Source organism: Polyodon spathula, chromosome 14 (assembly GCF_017654505.1).
Source record: "Polyodon spathula isolate WHYD16114869_AA chromosome 14, ASM1765450v1, whole genome shotgun sequence".
Classification (NCBI taxonomy): domain Eukaryota; kingdom Metazoa; phylum Chordata; class Actinopteri; order Acipenseriformes; family Polyodontidae; genus Polyodon; species Polyodon spathula.
In genome coordinates, this window is record NC_054547.1 from 39,034,340 (window position 1) to 39,057,791 (window position 23,452).

Genomic DNA, 23,452 nt, shown 5'->3' on the forward strand with positions numbered 1-23,452 from the left:
CTACGTTTGTCCGTTCGAGCACGGCTGGAAAGTTTTGTCAGACACTGAAACAAGCGTCAGAGGATCTCAGTCTCTTCCCCCTTAGCCAGTCGAGGTGGTGCATCTCAACTGGTGTGCTAATGACCTCGATTCTCTCTACTGCATGTCAAGTGTGTAACAAAATCTGCATTGCTCAGCTAATCTGTATTAAACAGCAGAGCCATGATGAATATAGAAAGCATCTAGACACGTCTTCTGGGAAAGTTTCAGCGATGGGGGGATTTCAGGAGGGAAATACCTCACATGGGGGGACACGTGCTGTTTCTTCCCTTTGCTTTGATTATATAATCTTTCATAGTTACTTGTTTTTCCAAAATAATGAATATATCCTTTAATTACAGCTAATTATGGACATAGTATTAGACAAGTTGGAAAGTCCAGATCCTGAGATAACTTATCTTGTGATCCTGACGTAACTTCTTCATTCTGTTTTGTTTTGTCTTGTTAATGTCTTGCTATGCTGAGACCGCAGCGGCCTCTCTCCTACACACACCAGGGATACATCTAGAAGCCATGGAAGATAAGGATAAGAGGCACTCATCTCCTACACACACTGACAATACATCTAGAAGCCATGGAAGATAAGGATAAGAGGCACTCATCTCCTACACACACTGACAATACATCTAGAAGCCATGGAAGATGAAGATCAGACACACTCATCTCCTACACACACTGACAATACATCTAGAAGCCATGGAAGATAAGGATAAGAGGCACTCATCTCCTACACACACTGACAATACATCTAGAAGCCATGGAAGATAAGGATCAGACACACTCATCTCCTACACACACTGGCAATACATCTAGAAGCCATGGAAGATAAGGATAAGAGGCACTCATCTCCTACACACACTGGCAATACATCTAGAAGCCATGGAAGATGAGGATCAGACACACTCATCTACACACACTGACAATACATCTAGAAGCCATGGAAGATAAGGATAAGAGGCACTCATCTCCTACACACACTGGCAATACATCTAGAAGCCATGGAAGATAAGGATAAGAGGCACTCATCTCCTACACACACTGACAATACATCTAGAAGCCATGGAAGACAGAAACTTTTTTAGCAGCTTGTTTAAGAGTTACCTTTTACAGTTCAATCTACCACATCTAAACAACCTCAAGTTGAGCTGCTTAGTGGAAATACTGTAGCTTGCAAATGTTACCCTCACAAGGGGGGGCTTGGAGGTTTTTGAAGAGGATAAATAAGGCTGATCCAGACCAGTTAGTCACAGCAGGGAAGAATCTAATGGAGATTTCTATAAACAAGTATAAGTGGGTGTAAGAGAGAGCGAAAGACATGTTTCTAGAGAATGAGGGAGGGCAGTGAGAAATATGGGGAGAGGAAGTGTAAGGGGAAGTGTACTGGTATTCTGAATAAAAACTTTTATACAAATGAAATTTTCAGACACATTTGAAACTAGTCCTGCTAAGCATGTTATTCCACTGATGTTATTACATAATAGCCACGCTTGTGATAGAAATAGTTATAACTGCAAGAAAAAAGCGTAATGAAACTGCAAAATTAGTGTACAGATTTACAGCGGTAAGCATCTAAAAGGGAAATCCAACTACAAAAGGTTTTTTGCATACTGGATGAAGGCAGTTACCAGTCTGTTTATAGGCACTGATTAGCACCATTCTCAGACTACCTTCCATATGGTAACATTGGGTACCCCAAGACTGTGAAACCAGCCTGTAATGAGTGCATGTAAACTTGATATGTTAGTTTCTCAATGTCAGGCCTTTCTCCACTGTATTTGAATTGTATTTCCAGATCTTACTGAGACGGCCAGACATCCACACTGGGGTGGAAAGGCACCAGTGCTTTAACATAAAGGGCCTCACTGTTGAGATCAGTGAGCAGTAAATTGAAAATGGGACAGCGGGTGAAACCAGGGATTAATTGCATGTGAAAGTCACATTCAAAAGGGAGAATTTCATTCATATAAATACAAACAAAATGATCAGTCAGACTGATCCGTGAAGAAACTTCACTTTATCTTCTATTAAGGGGCCTGAATTATACAAAGAGGAACAATTTGAGATGAGAAAATCCAAAAGAAATTGCACGAAAAAAGCGCCTGCTCACATTTGTGCTGTGACTAACCGTGCCTGCTGTGAGACGAGCTGTATGATTAGATTTTCCATTAGTGGAACCGTGTGGAAGGTTTCAGTTGAACCACACACACACACACACACACACACACACACACACACACACACACACACACACACACACACACACACACACATACACTGACACACACACACACTCACATACACAGACACACACACACACACCCCTACACACACACACACACACACACACACACACACACACACTCACACACACTCACACACACACACACACACACACTGTCACACACATACACACACATCATAAAAACAAACCATTCTGCACGCACCACCACATCGCAGGGTAGCAGGATCTTCGATAACTAACTCTCCTACAAACAAAATCCCCCAGACAAAAACAACAGGAAAAGGAAAGCGTGTTTTGTTTGAATCAGTATTTATCGATATTGATTTTATTGTTGAAAGTGAAGTGCAGGGAAACACACTTTCAGCAGATTTGCATAACCCGCTTGTGGGTTTTGTGCGTGTTCTTTTTCCAAGCACTTCTATAGGGCCCTATAGTGTGTGTGTTTTCTTATTAATCACCTCAGCGATCCGTTTGCTTGCTATTTACAGAAAAGGGTAGGTTTACATTGTGTGACCCACGCTGGTGTGCTGGAGCGCGAGTTCAGGTGTGTGTGAGCCTAGGATCCACTAGCACTGAGATCCAGACTAGAAATGCCTACATAGTAACAACGCTTTCAAATTGACACTTTGTTTTTCCAATATTGTGCGGTTTTGGAGTGCAGAATACCACCTACAATTTTTAATGAACATTGTTTCCCAGAAAGATTATAGCATCATTTTTTTAATCAAGTACCATACAGTACCTTCCACACTGCAGTCCAACACTCTAACCACTGTGCAACTTAAGCCCACTACCAGCAATCTGGGCTACAGTACTCAAAACCACTAGCTTTCATGTTCCAACCCAGGACTGTAGCCACTGGCCAACCTCCCACAAACTCACAGCTTTTCATCCCACCAGCAGCCCCAAGCCGCTTCTCTGCCCCTGTGCTTTCTGCAGAGAGCTGGGTATCTGTGCGTGTGTGGGTTTGCTGTGGTCTATGTTTTAGTGAATGTGTTAAGACCTAGTGGAGTGAGGGGGCAGGAGGTGAGAAGACCAGAAGGCACAGCACTGTAGCTGCCTGCAGATCACTCTCCACTTTGTGTTCATTGCAGGGGATCCTATCTTCACTGCAGAGTTATTGTCACGTAGTATTTACTATTTCTTTTTTGTAAGACTGGAGAGACCTATTCACCTTGGCAAGAGCATCCTGCTTTGCTTGTAGACAATTTTACAGCCGAGCTGAGCTGTGACGCTGTGATCTCTAAACCCTTGGTGCTAACCGCTCTGTGTTGTGTGCGTTATGAGGGGATGTCTTGTGTAACCTGACACATTCATCAGCTGGGCTATGGTGCTTTGAGGGGTCGATGCTAGGATGACACTGTGGTGCGGTATCCCCCCGTTGCGTAGACTGTGTGGGCACAGTGTGGTTTCAGGGGTCTAGAAGAGGGGTAGTGTAAGTAAATGATAACAATTCCTTTAAGTGGCATTACATAAAACCTGCATGATAAGAGCAGTAACTGCATACTTTGTGTAACTGTTGGGCCCTGGCTTTTGTGAATAAATAATTTCCAAATGTTGTGTCACAAGCAAGAAAGAAAGCTTGTACGGCTAACTTTTTGGACACTATTGTTGTTCAACTGCTAAATTATTCGTTTTTTTCTGCTAAAGCTGAAGATACAGTTAGTTACACTGTAGTCACACTCTAGTCAGGATTTGCTAATTTAAGTTTGTTGTGAGGTTGGAACTCCATTCGGCAACATCAAGCCTTTATTTATTGAAAATATTTCTCACGTATATTTGGTTTTGTTTTGTCTTTATTTCATTAATTGGCTATATTATTATTGTACATTTTTTATATCTTTTTTTTAAACTACACAATGAAAGCGCCTGTACATTGCTAAGTCTTTTTCGTGATGGCATGTCTAGATGTGTAGTTACTATGTAATGGAATTCAAAGGCTTTCTTTTTAAGGTTACGGCATGTTGGCACGCTTGGTAAACTGGTTCTGTTTGTTGTGGTGTGTATGTCGTATGCAGCTTTTTGTATTTTGCATGGCTCTGACAGGCTGGCAGAGGCAGTGATGAGGTCTACCCAGGTTTCTGAGTTACCCCTCCCCCTCTCCCCGCTCTCTATACAGGCTCCGAGAGGAAGAGCTTGCGCAGGCCAGCGAGCAGCTCAAACTATTTGATTGACTCTGCTTAGAGGCAGACCACTCCAGAGGCATGGGGAAGGTTACCAGAGTGATATCAGCACTCACTCCTCTTTTACTTCTTCTGATCCAGCAAGGTAAGGCTGCTCCCCAGGCTTACAGAGCTGTAACCTGCAGGGGAAACGTGCTGTTAGAAAAGCAACATCTTTATGTGAAATAGGAGCGTTTTATTGTAAATCATAGCCTAACAGTCTCTCTCTCTCTCTCTCTCTCTCTCTCTGTTCCTCTCTCACTCGTGGAAAATGTGACCGAAAGTGACATTTAAAGGGGGTTTTCTGTGGATGTTTTTTTTTTCTTTTTCTCTTATTCATCCACTATTGTTTGTTTCTTTTCTTGTGTGTCAACTGAACCCTTCACTTCACACAACAGAGACTCACATGCAGAATTGCTGAGTACTGTACCTTCTGAAGAGTTATGATCGTGGTAGGAGGGGGAGCTTGTTTTTAAGGGTTAAAGAAATCGTAGAGATTTTATTTAAACAAGTTAAGCATGAGTTGGGTTCTGAACAAGCTCCTAGCCGTTCTTGTGTGTCTGATGTCTTTACTCTGTCCTGGGCTTGGAATCGAAACATCAGGAATCACCCGCTCTGATCCAGGTAAGAACGAGGGATTCATGTTATTATGCTAGCATTTTCCATGAAGTGTCTCAAATTACTGTGTATTTACAGAGTCGTTACTTAGTAAATACATGTGTACTTACACATAATTACATGCGTTTTGTGATGGTGGTCCACTATGAAAGGCGCTATATAAAAATAAAAATATTATTATATATTATTATTATTACAGCGTACTTAATGTGTAAATATTTTTGCACGATATAACCCTAACTCTAAACCTAACCCTATTGCTAGCCATAACCCTTATCTGATACAATTGTGTACTTACATATATCATGCAAAAAGATTTCCACATTAAGTACATTGTAACTGTGTATACTAACATTGTAACCATGTGTAAGTCTACATGTATTTACTAAGTAACTACAATGTAAAGACACAGTCATTAGAGACACTTGGAAAGTGTCAACATTATTATCTATGTATTGTCTACAGTTAGAAACCCAATTGTACTGCAGTCCCCAGACTTGTGTAAATAAACTGTCCCAGAGATCAAATTAGAATGATGGCACTGCTGTCCATATAGGGATAAAACAAACAGCATCTTTGATCAAGAAAAGTGATGTTTTTCTAGGCATCTAATGCCCTGCAAGAATGAAGTGGCTGCAGAGCTTCTCATAGCTTCCGCTATTCGGCACTTCTGTTTAACCCTATGTCAGGTTTAGTAGCAATTCATACAAACAGGAGTGAGATGTAGAGATTCCTGGGTTCAAATCCCAGAAGAGGTAGTGACTGGGAAAGTCGCTTGACAGGCTTGCTCTGCAGCTCTCTACTGGAGAAACGGGCAGGAGCAATGCGGTCGTGCTGTGCGTTAGATATGCTTTCACACATGGAAAATCATTTTGTAAAGTTTAATAAAGATGAGTTCGCTGGGTGTATTGTGATGAAGGATTTGTCTCTTATTGACATTGGTTTTATAATGTTGTTTCTTGTCAGGACCCCCTTGTTAATGAGTTGTGTATCTCAAGGGTTCTGTCCTGGTTAAATAAATACATTGGGATTGGTAAAAATGAGGATGTTCTTCGTTATTCATCTAAGTGTATGCAGTATCTGGCAGTTTTCCTTTTTCATTTTGGTCAAGCTGAGGGGGGGTGTTTGTGCAGTGAGGGTTCTTTGTGTTTTGTAATTTTCACTCCGTTCTGCAATGTTCCAGACCCTTGCAGCATTATACAGTAATACAGACCCCGATCTAGCTAAGCATATAGATGGCACTGTGTTGATCACTTGCTGTGTTTGTTGATATAAACGTGCTATCATCCATAGAGAATGAAGAGGATCACGATGCTCCTTATCGTGACAGTTCCTCCTGGCTGCTGGTTTAAATGAAATCTGTGTTCTATGGAAGTGTTTAGGGGCGTGGAGGTGGAGGAGAGAGTGCTTGTGCATGGTCTGGTCCTATGCAAAGGTTTGTTTATTTATATAATTATGATAAACTTATCAGAAAATATCAATTGGGACAAAGGCCGCAGAGCGACATCACTTCCTGTCAAACTGACAGACACAGCAAGCGAGAGAAAAGGACTGTTTGTGGCTTTCTGCATGCGTGAAAATTGTATTTATTTTTCCCTATAAATTTTTCCCTATGTTTGGTTGAGAATTTAAAATAATTCCAGCTAAATTAAATGTGTTCCAGTGGGTTAACTGTTATTCTCATGGTGTTCCCTCGGTCTGTCAGGAATCACTGTTAAAATCCCTTTAAAGTGTATTTCACTCTTTTAACACGGTGGTTTATATACAGTCAGACATGTTTAGTGGAAACTGCCATCCGTTAACTCGTTAACTGAGTCATATCGGTTTTAAAACACCAACAACAGATTGTATTGTATTCTTCATGTGATATATTTCTGTAACCACTGCCTGATATAAGTCTGTAATAACTGGTGAGCAATCTTTTCAATGTGCTCACCCAGTTGATATTCCGGTTATTAAAGGAAACACGCCTTCATTAACACCAGCAACAGAGCGCGATCCACAGAGCGAGCCGTCAAGCTGAAAGGAATTCAAACCGTAGCTCACATTGGTGCTGTCTTCTCTCGCTCGCTTCTCAGCTGGGAAAATTGCTCCCCAAAGATTATAAGAAAGAGTGCGTGGGGTAGTGTGTGATAAAGAAGAATGGAATGCATCCTCTCAGAGTGCTTGGTGGGCATTGTCTTTAAGAACATAAGAAAGAACATAAGAACATAAGAAAGAACATAAGAACATTAGAACATAAGAAAGTTTACAAACAAGAGGAGGCCATTCGGCCCATCTTGCTCGTTTGGTTGTTAGTAGCTTATTGATCCCAAAATCTCATCAAGCAGCTTCTTGAAGGATCCCAGGGTGTCAGCTTCAACAGCATTACTGGGGAGTTGATTCCAGACTCTCGCAGTGCCTTCTATTTTCTGTTCTGAATGCCCCTTTGTCCAATCTCCATTTGTGACCCCTGGTCCTTCTTTCTTTTTTCAGGTCAAAAAAGTCCCTTGGGTCAACATTGTCAATACCTTTTAGAATTTTGAATGCTTGAATTAAGTTGCCGCGTAGTCTTCTTTGTTCAAGACTGAATAGATTCAATTATTTTAGCCTGTCTGCATATGACATGCCTTTTAAACCCGGAATAATTCTGGTCGCTCTTCTTTGCACTCTTTCTAGAGCAGCAATATCCTTTTTGTAGGGAGGTGACCAGAACTGAACACAATATTCAAGATGAGCTCTTACTAATGCATTATATTTATAACATACATTCTTTCTTCAATTTCAGTATCTCCCATATGATATTTATAATGCACATTTTTATTTCCTGCATACCATAGCTCTTATTAACAACTCTGTTGGGAATCTGCAGAAAGGCAAATAAGGGTCAATATTTGAACTAGTATATTTCCTGCTGGATTCATATGAAATACAGGAGTTTTTTCTCATGTTTGGGATCTTTGAATTCATTATCAAGTTAAGTGCAGATTTGAATTGAAATAGAAATCACATGTTAGTATGAATGTATGTAATTACATTCACATTACAGACAGGTCCTACTTGTTATAAAGTGTTCTGTATCATGTCAATGAATTTAGGTTTATTTTAGTATTTAGCACTATCGAGTATTTCATAGCTCTAAATGTATTTCATGTTAACCAGGTAAGCGTGAATGCCAGTGCTATTAAGTGCGCACCCATAGGTTTTAATGTTAGACCAGTGTTTGTGTGCTTAATCAATTAGACCTAAAACATGAGGGAAGAGGAAGGCGAAAATATTTTTCTTACTGAGATTAATCATCTTAATTAAAAGGGGGACCAGAGGATTATTTGTTAAGGATTGTACATTCCAATTTAACCCTTTTTAGTTGTATTATTTTATGACAATGATATTCAGGTGGGGTTACATAAATTGTATTAACACTATACAGTTGCATGGTAAAATCTTAGTAAAATCTGCCAAAAAATAAAAAAAAATGTTTCTAATTACACATATATACAGTTCAATAAAAAAAAAACAGCACACTTTGACTATTTGCAAATGAAGTGTAAATAATATAGCAGCAGAGTAAAGTCCTTGCAAAGTGTAATACAGCACAGCGAAAGCATGTTAAAGCATAGATAAGCATTGTAAAGAATAGCGAGGTATGGGAAAGAAAATTAATAAACATGGCAAACCAGGGTAAAATATCATAAATGCATAGATTACTATAGCATGATAAAACTGCAAATACTGTGATAAGCGTTCCTAAGGGCGGAGCTGCTATTTGTTTTTCTGTGTATTTATTTGCAGTTTAATTGTACGCCTGCCTTCTCTCAGTAACTTCCTGCAGCAATGTCTTTTGTGCTGGCCTCTGTAAGGTTCTGCGTCACCATTCTTACTGGAATTCAGAGAGCCCTGCTGTTTGCTTTATTAATAATCAAAGGAAATAACTGTTTTATTTCCTAAATCAACCACAAGCAACACATTAGCTATTGAACTCGTTTGACACAGGATACACCGTGGCCGAGGGTGCTGTCTGCTCCGGTTCAAACCCCACAGGCCTGAGAGCTGCATTTCTCGTAAACTATGGGCACAGCTGTGTGTCAATCTCACGTCACGAAATATTTCACATAATAATCTATTATATACTGTGGTGTATGCCTACCGCATGTAAGCCTCTGGCTGTGCAATGTGTGTTTTCAGTCAGTATGAAAATGTTAGACCGCTTTGTGTTAGGCATCTTAAACAACATGGGCAAGCATGGAAAAAACAAACACATTTACTGTGAAAATGTTCATGAGGAATGGTACAAAGAATCTGCTTGTATTTTATCCCTTGTGCAGCAGAACTTAAGCACAGAGCCGCCTTCATTAAGGATCTTTTTAAAAATATATATTTTCTCTTTTTTCAGGAGACTCAAAACTGAACTTTTCAAGCATGGAAGAAGGACAGACTCTAACACTCAATTTCACATTTCCAAAGAAACTCAACGACACTGAAAGCATGAACCTGAACCTGAACAAGAATACACAGAAGATTGCAGAGATCAATTTCAAGGAAGGGCATGAAAGCAAATTTAATGAAAAAAGGGTAACATTCATCTGGCAGAACAAGACACAGACAGCCATACTGTCCATTTCAGGACTAATTAAGAATGACTCAGGGCTGTACCAGTGCAACTACGTCCTAAACTCCAAGGTCGAAGTCAGCAATTCCATCAACCTGACCATCACAACCAGAGAAAGCTCTTACATCAATCAGACAGGTGAGTGCTCCTGACGCAGGGAGCTCTTACATCAATCAGACAGGTGAGCGCTCCTGACGCAGGGAGCTCTTACATCAATCAGACAGGTGAACGCTGCTGACACAGAGAGCTCTTACATCAATCAGACAGGTGAGCGCTGCTGACACAGGGAGCTCTTACATCAATCAGACAGGTGAGTGCTCCTGACGCAGGGAGCGCTTACATCAATCAGACAGGTGAACGCTGCTGACACAGAGAGCTCTTATATCAATCAGACAGGTGAGTGCTCCTGACGCAGAGAGCTGTTACATCAATCAGACAGGTGAGCGCTGCTGACACAGGGAGCTCTTACATCAATCAGACAGGTGAGTGCTCCTGACGCAGAGAGCTCTTACATCATCAATCAGACAGGTGAGCGCTCCTGACGCAGGGAGCTCTTACATCAATCAGACAGGTGAGAGGTCATGACTCAGGGAGCTCTTACATCAATCAGACAGGTGAGCGCTCCTGACGCAGGGAGCTCTTACATCAATCAGACAGGTGAGCGCTCCTGACTCAGGGAGCTCTTACATCAATCAGACAGGTGAACGCTGGACACAGGGATCTCTTACATCATCAATCAGACAGACGAGCGCTCCGGACGATGGGGTCCAGGCAGCTGTTTCTACTAATCAGCACCACGGCACACCCTGGGGGTTAAATAAAAAATCATGTCAACCTAACTCGAAACAGGAAGGCACTATGTACACATACACGTTTACATTTGTCATATCATGAAAGATCTTTCAGAAACAATAGTAATAATCATAATGATTTTACAATAAATAGGTAAGTGGGAGCATGTTCATAGGAAATCAGAGCCCATGGTGTAATGAAGTGACACAAGGAAAATCCATGATCGCATTTGCAGAGAAACCCAGGAAGTGGTGATAGCTGTGAGTGGTGTTTCCGACAGAACACAAAGCCAGCTGTGTCAAAGGGTGACTGAGTCACAGACAAGGCGGCTCTCAGCACTGTGCTTAGCAAGGACTAGTACTTATCCACAGGGGCATTGCTTTCCACTGATGACTTATGCAAGTTAGTTAGGTCAACGCAATGATGCTACAATCAATCACACTTTTTGTAATTCCATTCATTTTCACGTTGCACATCCTTTAGACTGGAATGTTGAATTGAGATCATTTTCAACACAGCTTAGTAAATAGAAGGGGGGGATCAATACCATTGTTACTAAATCAGTTATTGAACCATGGGACACCAGCTCACATAGATGATAACTCAACTGTTACCCGTAAGACAGGGAAGAAGTAATTACATATACACAAAGTATTTTCAAACAGGCATTTCATGTTCTGGAATCACTAAAAGCTAGCTTAGATCACTTCTTCTTTCAGTTTTTTTTTCTGTCCCAAATATAAAGTGCTGGAATCAAAAACAATCAAATCAAGATAATCAAATCATAATAAAGGTGTTCAATTTTTTCAATATTGTCAGACCCCACAAGCACTGCAGACAGCCATCCTCAAGATCACAGCATTCCAAAGAATCCCCTCATTGCTGCCTCGCTGACTGTCACGGCCGTGCTGCTTCTAGTGATCAGTTACACTGTGTTCCTCCTCTGGGATCGGAATACCAGGTTCACTGTCTTTAATGTATATGTGGTCTTCTCAACTTGACATCTTCTCGTCGCCCATGGAGTTAAAAAAATATAATAGTTTTTTTTGTTTTTTTTAATAAAAATGTATTTTAAATAAATGTGACCATAGGCTATTTTTTCTAATTGTAATAACATTAACCGTGCTTATAGCTAATTTGCAGAATTAATGTAAAATATTCTGTTACTAGAGGGTAGTCAGCCAGCAACCATTCACACACACACACAGCAACCAGTAACCAGTCACACACACACAGCAACCAGCAACCATTCACACACACAGCAACCAGCAACCATTCACACACACACACACATCAACCAGCAACCATTCACACACACACAGCAACCAGCAACCATTCACACACACACAGCAACCAGCAACCATTCACACACACACACACACACACATCAACCAGCAACCATTCACACACACACATCAACCAACAACCATTCACACACACAGCAACCAGCAACCATTCACACACACACAGCAACCAGCAACCAGTCACACACACATCAACAGTATGGCACTGGAATACAATATATGTACAGTGCCATCAATATAAATATATAATGGCTAAGGTATGAAATACATTTAAAGAATATATTAACTAATATATTTGTTCCATATATGTTGTGGTGTATTTGACACGCACTGTCTTGCTGCGCAGCACTCTTTGTGGGGGTGGAGGTGGGGGGGTTGGTGATGGGGGGGGGTGAATCAGAAGCACGGAACAGTCACTGGTATCACAAGCTTCCCTGGTGCATTCACTGACCCACAAACCCCTCCCCATGTCCTCCTTTCAGACGAGCAGACATGCCTGAAGCCCAAGGCTTATCAAGTGACAGTGGGGAGTAATGCGCTGCACTCATATTTTCCGAATGGTTGTTTTGTTTGTGTTTATGGTCCTGTGAGCGCAGCGTTCCCACGATTACAGTAATCAGTCTGAAAGTTACGGTTGTACTCTGAACTGAAAGATAAATGAGAAACCACGCAGCTAACCACAGTCCTCTTGTTCCAGGCACTTCCAGCCCACAGCTCGACAGAATCAAACGCCAGCAGGTAAGTTGGACTGTCTGCCTCCTGCTGCATTGCCTATCGAGGAAATATTTACACTGCAGCAAGATTTCATCACGACTAGGCATCCAGGCTAATCGTGCACTTTCATTATTAGACAAAAAAATTCCTTCTAGCTAATCTAAAATCAGTATAAATGATCATTTTGTTTACTGATAAGTTCAGAGTGCCACAGTAATTCAAATAATAAAAATACAAAATGTGTGTGTGTGTGTGTGTGTGTGTGTGTGTGTGTGTGTGTGTGTGTGTATATATATATATATATATATATATATATATATAAACATCTTTATTTGCTTTATTTGCCCACCCTGTTATGTATTTACCATGCTTTCTTCTGCCATAGTCTACAAAAAGCTGATTGTGTATAATCAGCTGTGAATGACGTGTGTGTGTTTCAGGAGAGAAGGCCGTCCCAGGCAGTGCCAGTCTACTCCATCGAGTACGGGGTCCTGGAATTCCCAAGGCGCGACGCCCTTCCTCCAGCCACAATGCCAGACCAGGACGACCATGTGGAATATGCCACCATCACCTTCCCTGCAGGACAGGAGGAGGGGTCGGGGGGAAAACACTGCTGGAGTCACTGCAGGTAGCATACAGACCCCCGACCCCCAACCCCACACCCTGACCCCTAACCCCCAACCACACATGGGTGTGTTGGGGTATACCCCCAACCCACACCCCAACACTTAACCCCCAATTGGGGGTTGGAGTGTGGGTGTGTTTGAGTGTGGGGGTTGTGTGTGTGTTGGGGTGTGGGGGTGGGAAACCCCCAACCCCACACCCACACAAACCCACACCCGCAACCCACACAAACCCCACACCCCCAATCCCCAACCCACAGATTCGGTGCCAAAAGCTATGTATGTAATGTAAATAAAATATCGATTAATAGAGGAATACATTTATTGATATACAGAATGAATGTACAGTTCCCATCACGTAGAACACAGCCTGCTACTAATGCAATGCTGCTCTCAACAAGCATTCCTTCAGATTTAATTCCACTACTTTCCACACTGCAGCTCTTATTTATTTTAAATCTGCACTTACACTTTCTGTATAAAAAAGGTGAAATGAACTGATGCTAAGAGGGTGACTCCTGAAAAAGGTGGAGTATTATCATGTGTGCTGGGAATAACTGTAACATATACAGATTCCATGTTGTTATGTATATGCACAATTTATATACATTATGTATAAAAAATATATATAAATAAATTTGCACAAATGTGTGTGTGATTCTTTGGGTTTTCCTAGATGTGTTATTAAGGATTTTACATATAAAACCACCAGAGGGCGGTGTTCCATCCCTGTGTGTGGACACAAAGACAGAGAGCTTCAGTCGCCAGGGCTCAGTCCCCCTGTGTCAAATCACAGCAATGTATCGGTCTCTATTGTCCCAATAAGCATGCAGACTCTGTCACTAGCGGCGGTAGTTTACACTGTGTCGGTCTCTATTGTCACAATAAGCAGACTCTGACACTAACGGGAGTCGTTTAAACTGGGATGTGTAGGTTGTGACAGAGCAGATAACATCTGTGGCTTGCAGAAGAAAGAAAAAGGTTCCACTGCTGGGGCAATGCTGGAGAGGTTAGTCGCCACAACTCAGCCCTGTGTGCTCAGCACATGCAGCATTTGCATCTTTCCAGCTACAAACACACTGCATTGTTACAGGGGTTGCGTAGGGGTGATTTGAGTCATGCAGCTGCCAGCCAGTTACCATCGACAGTCGCCGTAGCGCTGCACCTTGCTCTCCTTTCTTTTTTATTTCTTCGTCTGTTTCGTGGCACAGCCTGTCTCCAAATCTCCCGTGGTTTCTTGCTTTGCTCTTTCTGCCGCTGATCTAAGCTCCAGCGCGCTGTTTCTTTGTAGGCGCTTCCTCGTTGTGAGCTAAACCACTTTGCACGGTCGCTTTGCGCAGGCGAAGTTTATAACCGCTGTGGTGAAAATACCACAGGAAGGTGCTGCTAATATTTGCTGGTGAAACATGTAGCAGTAATATCAGTAAACCCTCACGTTCCTCCTCCCCCGGCTCTCAGCCCTCTGTGTTGTGTGGGCTGTGCCTGCATTTCCCAGCAACTGCTCAAATATTGATGAGAAAATGAAAAATAATTGTGTGAGTGTGGACTTGTGCAGAAGGGAGCTGCTGCTCTGACTGAAGGTTATGGTGCTTAGAGACGGGCTTGCTTACTCTAGTCACATTGTGTAAAGGCAGGATTTCTCCTGCCGTCTAGAATAGGAGAGATTGATTACAACACTGCATCCAGCACTATATACAGTAACATGCTGTATCCAGTGGGCTTTAATTCTGGGTTTCTTGAAACGTGTATTTTTTTGTTTTGTTTTGTTTTAACAGTAACAGTTAAGTCGCAATGGGTAAGAGCTTCTGGTATTAAATAAATAATAATAATTCAACAGGAATTAATGACTTCTGCACTCGTCTCTGTAGTTTAAACCACCTATTCTTGCTCTCAGCCAGCATTATACACATCATTACAATGAAAATAAATAACATTTTGAAGATAGAAGACTAATGGGGGGGGGGGGGGGGGGGGGGGCATTAAAAAAACCACACACACACACACACACACACACACACACTAATAATGGCAGGTAGTAGCAGCTGGGACATGCAGTCTCAAACACAGCATGTTTCTTTCTTATATCACTATAGTGTAAATGAGCCAATTCACTTTTAGCTGGGGAAATTATGTACACATATACAGTTTCAGTCAAAAGTTTACAGACCCCAGTGGAAATTTATAATTTCTAGAAATTTCTTGAAAACAAAGAATTTTAGGAAAACTCTTTTGTGGCAAAAGTTTTGCTCTTGTGGATGAGGAAAAAAATCGAGCTATTTGGTCAGGCTGATAGTCGTTACGTTTGGAGAAAGTTTACCACCACCAAGACATGCACAAAAAAGATTTTTCCTGTAATTTCTAGAAATGATACATTTCCATTGGGGTATGTAAACATTTATCTGTAGAAATAAAAAATAAAAAGTATTTGTTTAACTTTATTTGCTTCTGGGGTGTACTCCGGCATTCTACACAGGGTGACAATCGCGTGTTTGATTCCTCGATTATCTTAGGGAAGCACATGTTCTCTAAGAAAAACACTCTTATAAAAACATGAAGTTCCTGTAGCACAGTGATACACACCTGCCTGGAAACAGACTTACTGCGTGACCCTAATACAGGTGAGCATCCCAGATTGGAGAAGGGCTTTCTGTTCCAGGTCAGAACCAGAAACACGTTTTTTGGATATTACGTGTACAGCCACAGAGGACGGTGACGATGCCTCGCAATTGCACGTTAGAAGTTGCTTCAAGGGATGTTGTTGTTTCTGTCTATCTTCATACAGATTGCTAAATAAATGCTTCATTTGGCCGTGGGAGCCAGCTGTTGTTGCACTAAGACATCATTGTTTCATTCTGGTAAGACTCCCGGTTACAGCAGGATCGTGATTCGGTAAGAACTTCATTGCAGTGAAGTTCCTGCGTGGCTCAGCGTGCACATGGAGCATGTATGCAAATGCATCTTGGAAATGTAGTTCACAAACAGGTGTCTGTTACAAAGACCGAAGGGACTCTGACAGAACGAGTTTCTGGAAAGCGCTGGCGGACAGTGAGACCGACCGACAGCAGCGCACATTTAAATACCGGATTTAAAAACATCACTGCAGTAACACAGTGCGGTTTAGGACTGCGAACGAGTATCAGATTATGATGATTATGAGATTATGATGAAACTGTTCATCATGCATGCAGTGTGTGTGTGTGTGTGTGTTTAATTGCTTTTTGAAAGTGGAAAAATACTGGTTAATTTTACAAAACCAGAACCAAGCACACTCAAATTCTGTATAGTTAACATGGAATAGTCTCCTTTAAAAAAAAAAACAGGAGTTGATAAAGACTGGGGTAGAGTCTTTAGATACACAGGCCCTTGCAGTGGGAGATTTGTTTGCAGGTTGCCACCCAGATGAAACCAGTTTAACAGGACTGCTGTAGCTTTATTAGCATGTCTATGGGGAAACACACACTAACCAGAAGGATTTTAATTGACAGCTCTGTACTTAACTGCATACAGGTGTCACTTTTATCCAATTTGGTTTTTTTACCTTGACGATCACCCTTCTATTCAGAGTTCTCTGAGTTGATAACAATGGTCAGCATCAGTAAACCCTGAAATTATATTAAAGAAGGCCCTCAACAAGTTTAAACAGGATATATGCAGACCGCTTGTACGACTCGAGTTGGTACCAGTTAAAGTTTTTTTTGTTTTTTTGCATTCACAACTGAGAGCATTATTTGGTAATAACAGTACTTTGCAAGAATGCAAACTTACTCCAGCTGCACTGGCCTGTCATTGGGCATTGCACAGAGAGTTCAAACCAGATAAGACTTTGCTTCAAAACAGATAAGACTACAATTTGTTTGACCTTTTTTTTAAATGTTTTATTTCATTCAGATTAAGAGCATCCGGACGTTCCACGGAGACAAAAAAAAAAATATTCTCTGCATTCCGGACATTTGAATACTGGAAGAAAAGAGCAACACATATTCCTTGGAGCTGCTTATTTATTAACTGAGACATAAAGGTCGCAGGATCCCGCAGTTTCATTTGGGTTGGTTTTCTCTAGCTTGAGAGGCAGAGCTGTGTTGGTTGGAGTCAGGATTGTGTCCCTCTCTGGATGCTGTAGTCTCTCTCGGAGTGGGTGGAGTGGAGATGGCAGCATGGAACCTGCCCAGACCAGCAGCTGCTGCTGCGCTTTCCATCAGGCTCAGGAGAAAGGCAATCCTGGCACAGGTCTTCATAGTGGCCCTTGGGCTGCTCCTACAAGGTAGGCATGTCTCCCCAGATCACCACGATCCTCTCTTTCCATTTGGAATTTGGGCTTCAATTCCAGCTTGTTGTTGCTGTGTTTTTAGGTGTATGAATGGTTCGTGATTGTCAACGCTGGAGACCAAAGCCCTCTCATTTGATCCATAGAGCTGGGAAAAAACTGTCAATTTAAACTCCAAACATTTCCTTTAGCAACAGTCCAGCCTGCACTGGACTCAAAGGACCCGAGTCTCTATGCTCTTCCCTCAAGCCTAAAGCCAGAACTGAGAGGCTTATACCATTCAGTCATTCCAACTCAAGTGGACCAAATCCTGGGCAGATGTTTCCTCTGTTTGTAGGTGATGGTGATACATAAACCACATGCAACGGAGAAAGGAGACCCAGGGAGGGTGTTTTGCAAAGGAAAAGCTTCTGTATGACCTAGACAAGGGACTGAGATGGAATGAGCCCATTTAAAATTTCTAGCTAAATGTGTATTGGTTGTTTTTTTGTTTTTTTTGTTTATAAAAGTCGATTGTCTTCAATTGACTTTTTCTTGCTTCAGTATGAGCTATTAAAAAATAATTTTACCAGCAACTCGATGGAGGATTTACAAACCCTAGTTCAATTCATCTTTTGTTTTCTAAAGGAATTCTTGGCATTTGACGAACCTTCTTTGTTTTTACAGGGGAGGCTGATGCGGCTTTGACTCTGAATTGCTCAAACCCGAATGCAGAATCGCTCCTTAAGGCACTGGAGATGAGCGTCTTCCAGAGAAAAGCTATTCGTCCCGTTGTGAGCCTTCGGAGCCCGACACAGGTCAACGTGTCCTTCACTCTCTATGCCATCCTGGGAGTGGTAAGCCAGCCTCGCTTCATTTCATTTGTTTACATGAAAGCTTGTTTGATAGTGCCAGTTATAAACCTCATGGATTGACTCAGCAAGCCAGCTTCCCCGCTGTAGAGCACTCATTATCCCACACATAGACGCCCTCTAAAAGCTAACAGGAGTTTAGAATCTGGAAACTTGCTTTAAACAGCGACACAAATTTCAAGCAGCCTAAGTGATCCAAAACTTAAAACACACACAAAAACATTTGTCAGAAAAATAATTTCCGCTTTTTCCACACTTTTTTTCACCCCTTAGGATGAAAAGATACAAACAATGACAACCTTCATCTGGCAAGTCCTGGTAAGTTTATTTTTTTAGTATTCATTAAAGGAAGGGTGTATGGATGGAACTTATCATTATGGAACAGTACAATAGGTTTTTGTTTTTTTCTTTTTAGGAATGGAACATGGAGATTGTTGAATGGGATCCTGTGCAGTGTGGCACTGACAATATCTCCATCCCAAGTGAAAATATCTGGGTGCCGGATATCCTGATCAATGAATTGTAAGTGTTGCGTTCACCCATGAAGGAAGAGCTAGAAAGTACTCTGCTGATAGTATTGTGACTAGGTCTTGACCTATAACAGTTCTGAGTACTCTGAGATAAAGGGCTGATGCCCAACGCTATACCATGAGATAATTGTCTAAAGATGTCAATGAAGAATCGTGAAATATCGAATGAGAATTCAATCAGAAATAGTGTTGATTATTACTCAGCTGCAAATGTGGAGCTTGCGTTTTTGATCAGTGTAGTACCCAGGCTCTGAGGTTCTACCCAGATTAACAATACACATTGCTGCAAGTCACCGAATCCCTCTGCATCTTCACACAGCATGGATGAAGACAGATCACCCAAGACTCCATACCTGTACCTGAAACACAATGGCAATGTGTACTACGACATGCCTGTCCGAGTGGTCAGCTCCTGCACCATGGACATCTTCACCTTCCCTTTCGACGTGCAGAACTGCTCGCTCAGCTTTGGGTCCTACCTGCATACAGGTAACACAGACATGTGACAAGAACCGATAGGCTTGATTAATCTAAAACACCCTGAGGCATGGACTGCTGTAGTGACTCCAGCACAGTGCTGTTCAGTCTAAATCATTGCACTAGCCGTAATGTAATTCAAACTATTGGATCGTTGTCGTTACTGGTACTGTAATGTTTACATGCATTGCAGGGCTTCTTCTTGGGAGCCTAACTTGATGCATTGCTTTAGAGAGGATAAAAGCAGCCTATTCACGCTATACCTTTTTTTGTATGTCCCAGAGAATGATGTGCGTGTGAGTCTGGGCATGACAGCTGAAAAGACATTGCAGACATCGAAAGCCTTGATGAAAACCAAAGGGGAGTGGGAGCTGGTAAACATTGAAGCTCGTGGCAGCTTCCTCAGCACCATCGACCTCGAATATGATGAGGTTGTCTATCAAGTATGTACAGCCCCCGTTCGGCAATCGATTATTCCACAGCAGCACTTCTTGCTTCCTTTGTTTGCCATTAAGAAACTCCTCTTTAATCACGTAGCCTCCAGCGGTGCACCGTACCCAGCGGTTATAAAGCAGGCATGCTGTTTTTGTGATAGTGTCCCCTGTTTCTCTGCAGCTGATCATCAGGAGGAGACCCAAGCTCAGGCATGCTGTTTTTGTGATAGTGTCCCCTGTTTCTCTGCAGCTGATCATCAGGAGGAGACCCAAGCTCAGGCATGCTGTTTTTGTGATAGTGTCCCCTGTTTCTCTGCAGCTGATCATCAGGAGGAGACCCAAGCTCAGGCATGCTGTTTTTGTGATAGTGTCCCCTGTTTCTCTGCAGCTGATCATCAGGAGGAGACCCAAGCTCAGGCATGCTGTTTTTGTGATAGTGTCCCCTGTTTCTCTGCAGCTGATCATCAGGAGGAGACCCAAGCTCAGGCATGCTGTTTTTGTGATAGTGTCCCCTGTTTCTCTGCAGCTGATCATCAGGCATGCTGTTTTTGTGATAGTGTCCCCTGTTTCTCTGCAGCTGATCATCAGGAGGAGACCCAAGCTCAGGCATGCTGTTTTTGTGATAGTGTCCCCTGTTTCTCTGCAGCTGATCATCAGGAGGAGACCCAAGCTCAGGCATGCTGTTTTTGTGATAGTGTCCCCTGTTTCTCTGCAGCTGATCATCAGGAGGAGACCCAAGCTCAGGCATGCTGTTTTTGTGATAGTGTCCCCTGTTTCTCTGCAGCTGATCATCAGGAGGAGACCCAAGCTCAGGCATGCTGTTTTTGTGATAGTGTCCCCTGTTTCTCAGGCTGCTGTTTTTGTGATAGCTGATCATCAGGAGGAGACCCAAGCTCAGGCATGCTGTTTTTGTGATAGTGTCCCCTGTTTCTCTGCAGCTGATCATCAGGAGGAGACCCAAGCTCAGGCATGCTGTTTTTGTGATAGTGTCCCCTGTTTCTCTGCAGCTGATCATCAGGAGGAGACCCAAGCTCAGGCATGCTGTTTTTGTGATAGTGTCCCCTGTTTCTCTGCAGCTGATCATCAGGAGGAGACCCAAGCTCAGGCATGCTGTTTTTGTGATAGTGTCCCCTGTTTCTCTGCAGCTGATCATCAGGAGGAGACCCAAGCTCAGGCATGCTGTTTTTGTGATAGTGTCCCCTGTTTCTCTGCAGCTGATCATCAGGAGGAGACCCAAGCTCAGGCATGCTGTTTTTGTGATAGTGTCCCCCCTGTTTCTCAGGCTGCTGTTTTTGTGATAGTGTCCCCTGTTTCTCTGCAGCTGATCATCAGGAGGAGACCCAAGCTCAGGCATGCTGTTTTTGTGATAGTGTCCCCTGTTTCTCTGCAGCTGATCATCAGGAGGAGACCCAAGCTCAGGCATGCTGTTTTTGTGATAGTGTCCCCTGTTTCTCTGCAGCTGATCATCAGGAGGAGACCCAAGCTCTATGTGATGAACCTCATAGTTCCCAGCACCTTCCTCATGATGATCGACCTCTGCAGCTTCTTACTGCCAGCACAGAATGTGGACAGAGCCTCCTTCAAGATGACCCTGATCCTGGGCTACACTGTCTTCCTGCTCATCATGAACGACCTGCTCCCCAGCTCTGCTGAAACGCCTCTTATCAGTAACTCCAGGCTTGTCTAATATTAGATCAGAGCCATGCAAACTGCCTTCATCAAAGACGTGAACTGCTAATGACAGAGTTTAGGAAAAGTTATTTTTAAGTTCTAGCCGGGTTTGTCTTTGAAGTTCTTGTATGTATCCAACACATCAGATACACTGTTCAGAAACTAAATCAAGTAGACAAATGTTTCAGCTTCTGCCTTTTTCAATGTACAAACCAAAACATTTGTCTCCACTTTGCCTTAGAATGCTGATTGAACATTTCACTTCAGTGAACAATGTTGAGATTTCATGTGTCTTGGCGATAAAAAAGTTTGACTTTTACAAAGTGATTAAGAGGTTGTTGGAGGTGGGGGGAGGCAAGGTTCCTGTCTCAGATCACAGCACAGCGTGAGGCTTCCCTCAAGCTCTTCTTATCTCTAAGACATTGCTGTTTCATACCTTTATAAATTACAGTTCTGAGAATAGAGAAAAATAACTGGTTTGTTGCCATGTTCCTGTTGTTGCCATCCTGCCACTGGTAGTTTCAATGGACCGTTGTTTTGTTTATTGATAGAGATGCTTGCCTTTCTTGCAGGTTCCTACTTTGCCATCAGCCTCTCACTGATGGTGGCCAGTGTCCTGGAGACGGTGGCCATCACCAACATCCTGTACAGCTCCAGGCAGTACCCAGAAGTCCCGCACTGGGTGCGCAAGCTCATCCTGCAGTGCATGGCCCGTGTGGTCTGCTACTCGCCAAAGCTGACCCACTGGCCAGACACGAGCAAGAACACTGTATCCCTGAATCATGCTTTTCAAGGTACAGTATAAACTTCCACCACAAAGTCCACTGCCAGGGGGCTAGGGGAATGCAAGACTTGTTTGTTTCAGCCAGGACAGAATTTTTCTATCTACCTATAGTTAGATTAGGCCAGGATACCTCTAGTAATCTAAACAGGCTCTTTTTAACACCTTATCTCATAAACACAGTGTTGGGGACTTGGCTGAGCCCTATCCTGGAGAAAAGAGAGACCCCCTACTCACTCATCCACACTAACAGAATAGGACTCTGGGGTTATGAGAGTTCATTTGCAAGGTTGACAATACAGCTCAGCAAGTAAGGACTATGGATTATGTGTTGGCTCCTTGTGGCATCCTGAGCTACAGTTCTTAAATAGCTGCAGGTTTACAGAATTGTTTTATATGGCGAAAAGCATTGTGACCTGTACTCTACGTGAAAATACAAACCCGTGAGTTTGCTGTTTAAAAATGTGAAATATTTCTAATTGCAAAATATCTGATAGTAACTGGAATCTGGAATTGCAATTGTGAATGTTCTTTTTCCAGGCGCTGTTCATGAAGTAAAAGACCCCAGGGAGGTGGATCTGCAGGGCAAGCAGGCTGATCTGCAGGGCAAGCAGGCTGAGCTGCAGCTGCAGAAGATCAGCGAGGACCTGCAGTGCATCAGGCAGTACCTGGACAGCCACTTCCATAAGGGCGAGAACGAGGAAGTCTGGATGGAAATCGGGCACATCCTGGACCGCTTCCTTTTTGGGCTTTACCTGTTCTTTTTAATGGTCTCCTCCATCGTCTTCATTATTATCTGGGCTACGTGGCAGACAGCCTCCACTGACTGAGAATAGTCAGAGCAAAGATCCCAGTGAAGACCTCCTAGTAGACCGAGTCTGTCACATGGACTATAGTAGTTTAGTTTAAGATATGTTATAAACATCATCAGTCACGTATCAGGATATTAGACAGTTATAAAAGGAGGTAGCAATGCTGCAGTTGTATATAATGTGTACTGAGAGAGCAGTAATGCTTTGTCATTCGAAAGTCAAATAAAGATACTCAGCTATCACACCTATTTTTGTCATGTGTATTTTTGTGCAACAAGACTACTTGAAATACCAACTGACCTGTGATGAGTATTTGCATTGGTTAGGAACGAGGGAGGTTTGCCAGCACCTCAGGGTTTAAGCTCCCAGTCCCAGCTCAGCTGGTTAAGCAGGATAACAACACTGTTTATTTTCCAAGAATCTGTGTGCAATTATTCAATGCAAACAACACTGCATATAATGGAAAGAACTTATTCTAGCATTGAGTGTTTCGAGGCGTTCACATCACTTTTTCATGAACTTAATTTTTTTTTTAAAGTAACATTTTTAT

General features: G+C 42.4%; 2 protein-coding genes across 2 annotated transcripts; both read left to right on the plus strand.

The window, feature by feature from the left end:
- Positions 1-12,284: 12,284 nt before the first annotated feature.
- LOC121326436 (programmed cell death protein 1-like) lies at positions 12,285-13,141 on the plus strand. Its single transcript, XM_041269699.1, has 2 exons — positions 12,285-12,483; positions 12,900-13,141. Exons 1-2 carry the CDS (start codon positions 12,403-12,405, stop codon positions 13,089-13,091), a joined length of 273 nt encoding a protein of 90 aa, XP_041125633.1. The 5' UTR covers positions 12,285-12,402; the 3' UTR covers positions 13,092-13,141.
- Positions 13,142-16,970: 3,829 nt separating this feature from the next.
- Positions 16,971-23,133, plus strand: LOC121326616 (5-hydroxytryptamine receptor 3C-like). The gene is made up of 10 exons (XM_041269942.1): positions 16,971-17,343; positions 18,013-18,182; positions 18,471-18,515; positions 18,613-18,719; positions 19,047-19,216; positions 19,487-19,647; positions 20,508-20,900; positions 20,933-21,305; positions 21,882-22,103; positions 22,631-23,133. Exons 1-10 carry the CDS (start codon positions 17,229-17,231, stop codon positions 22,918-22,920), a joined length of 2,046 nt encoding a protein of 681 aa, XP_041125876.1. The 5' UTR covers positions 16,971-17,228; the 3' UTR covers positions 22,921-23,133.
- The last annotated feature ends 319 nt before the right edge of the window (positions 23,134-23,452 follow it).

Excerpts from the sequence above, each read along its gene's own strand:
- LOC121326616 (XM_041269942.1), top strand. The coding sequence starts at position 17,229 with ATGGCAGCATGGAACCTGCCCAGACCAGCAGCTGCTGCTGCGCTTTCC. Across the intron at positions 18,516-18,612 it reads CCTTCATCTGGCAAGTCCTG|GAATGGAACATGGAGATTGT; the intron begins GTAAGTTTATTT and ends TTTTCTTTTTAG. Across the intron at positions 18,720-19,046 it reads GATATCCTGATCAATGAATT|CATGGATGAAGACAGATCAC; the intron begins GTAAGTGTTGCG and ends ATCTTCACACAG.
- LOC121326436 (XM_041269699.1), top strand. The coding sequence starts at position 12,403 with ATGAGAAACCACGCAGCTAACCACAGTCCTCTTGTTCCAGGCACTTCC. Across the intron at positions 12,484-12,899 it reads ACAGAATCAAACGCCAGCAG|GAGAGAAGGCCGTCCCAGGC; the intron begins GTAAGTTGGACT and ends TGTGTGTTTCAG.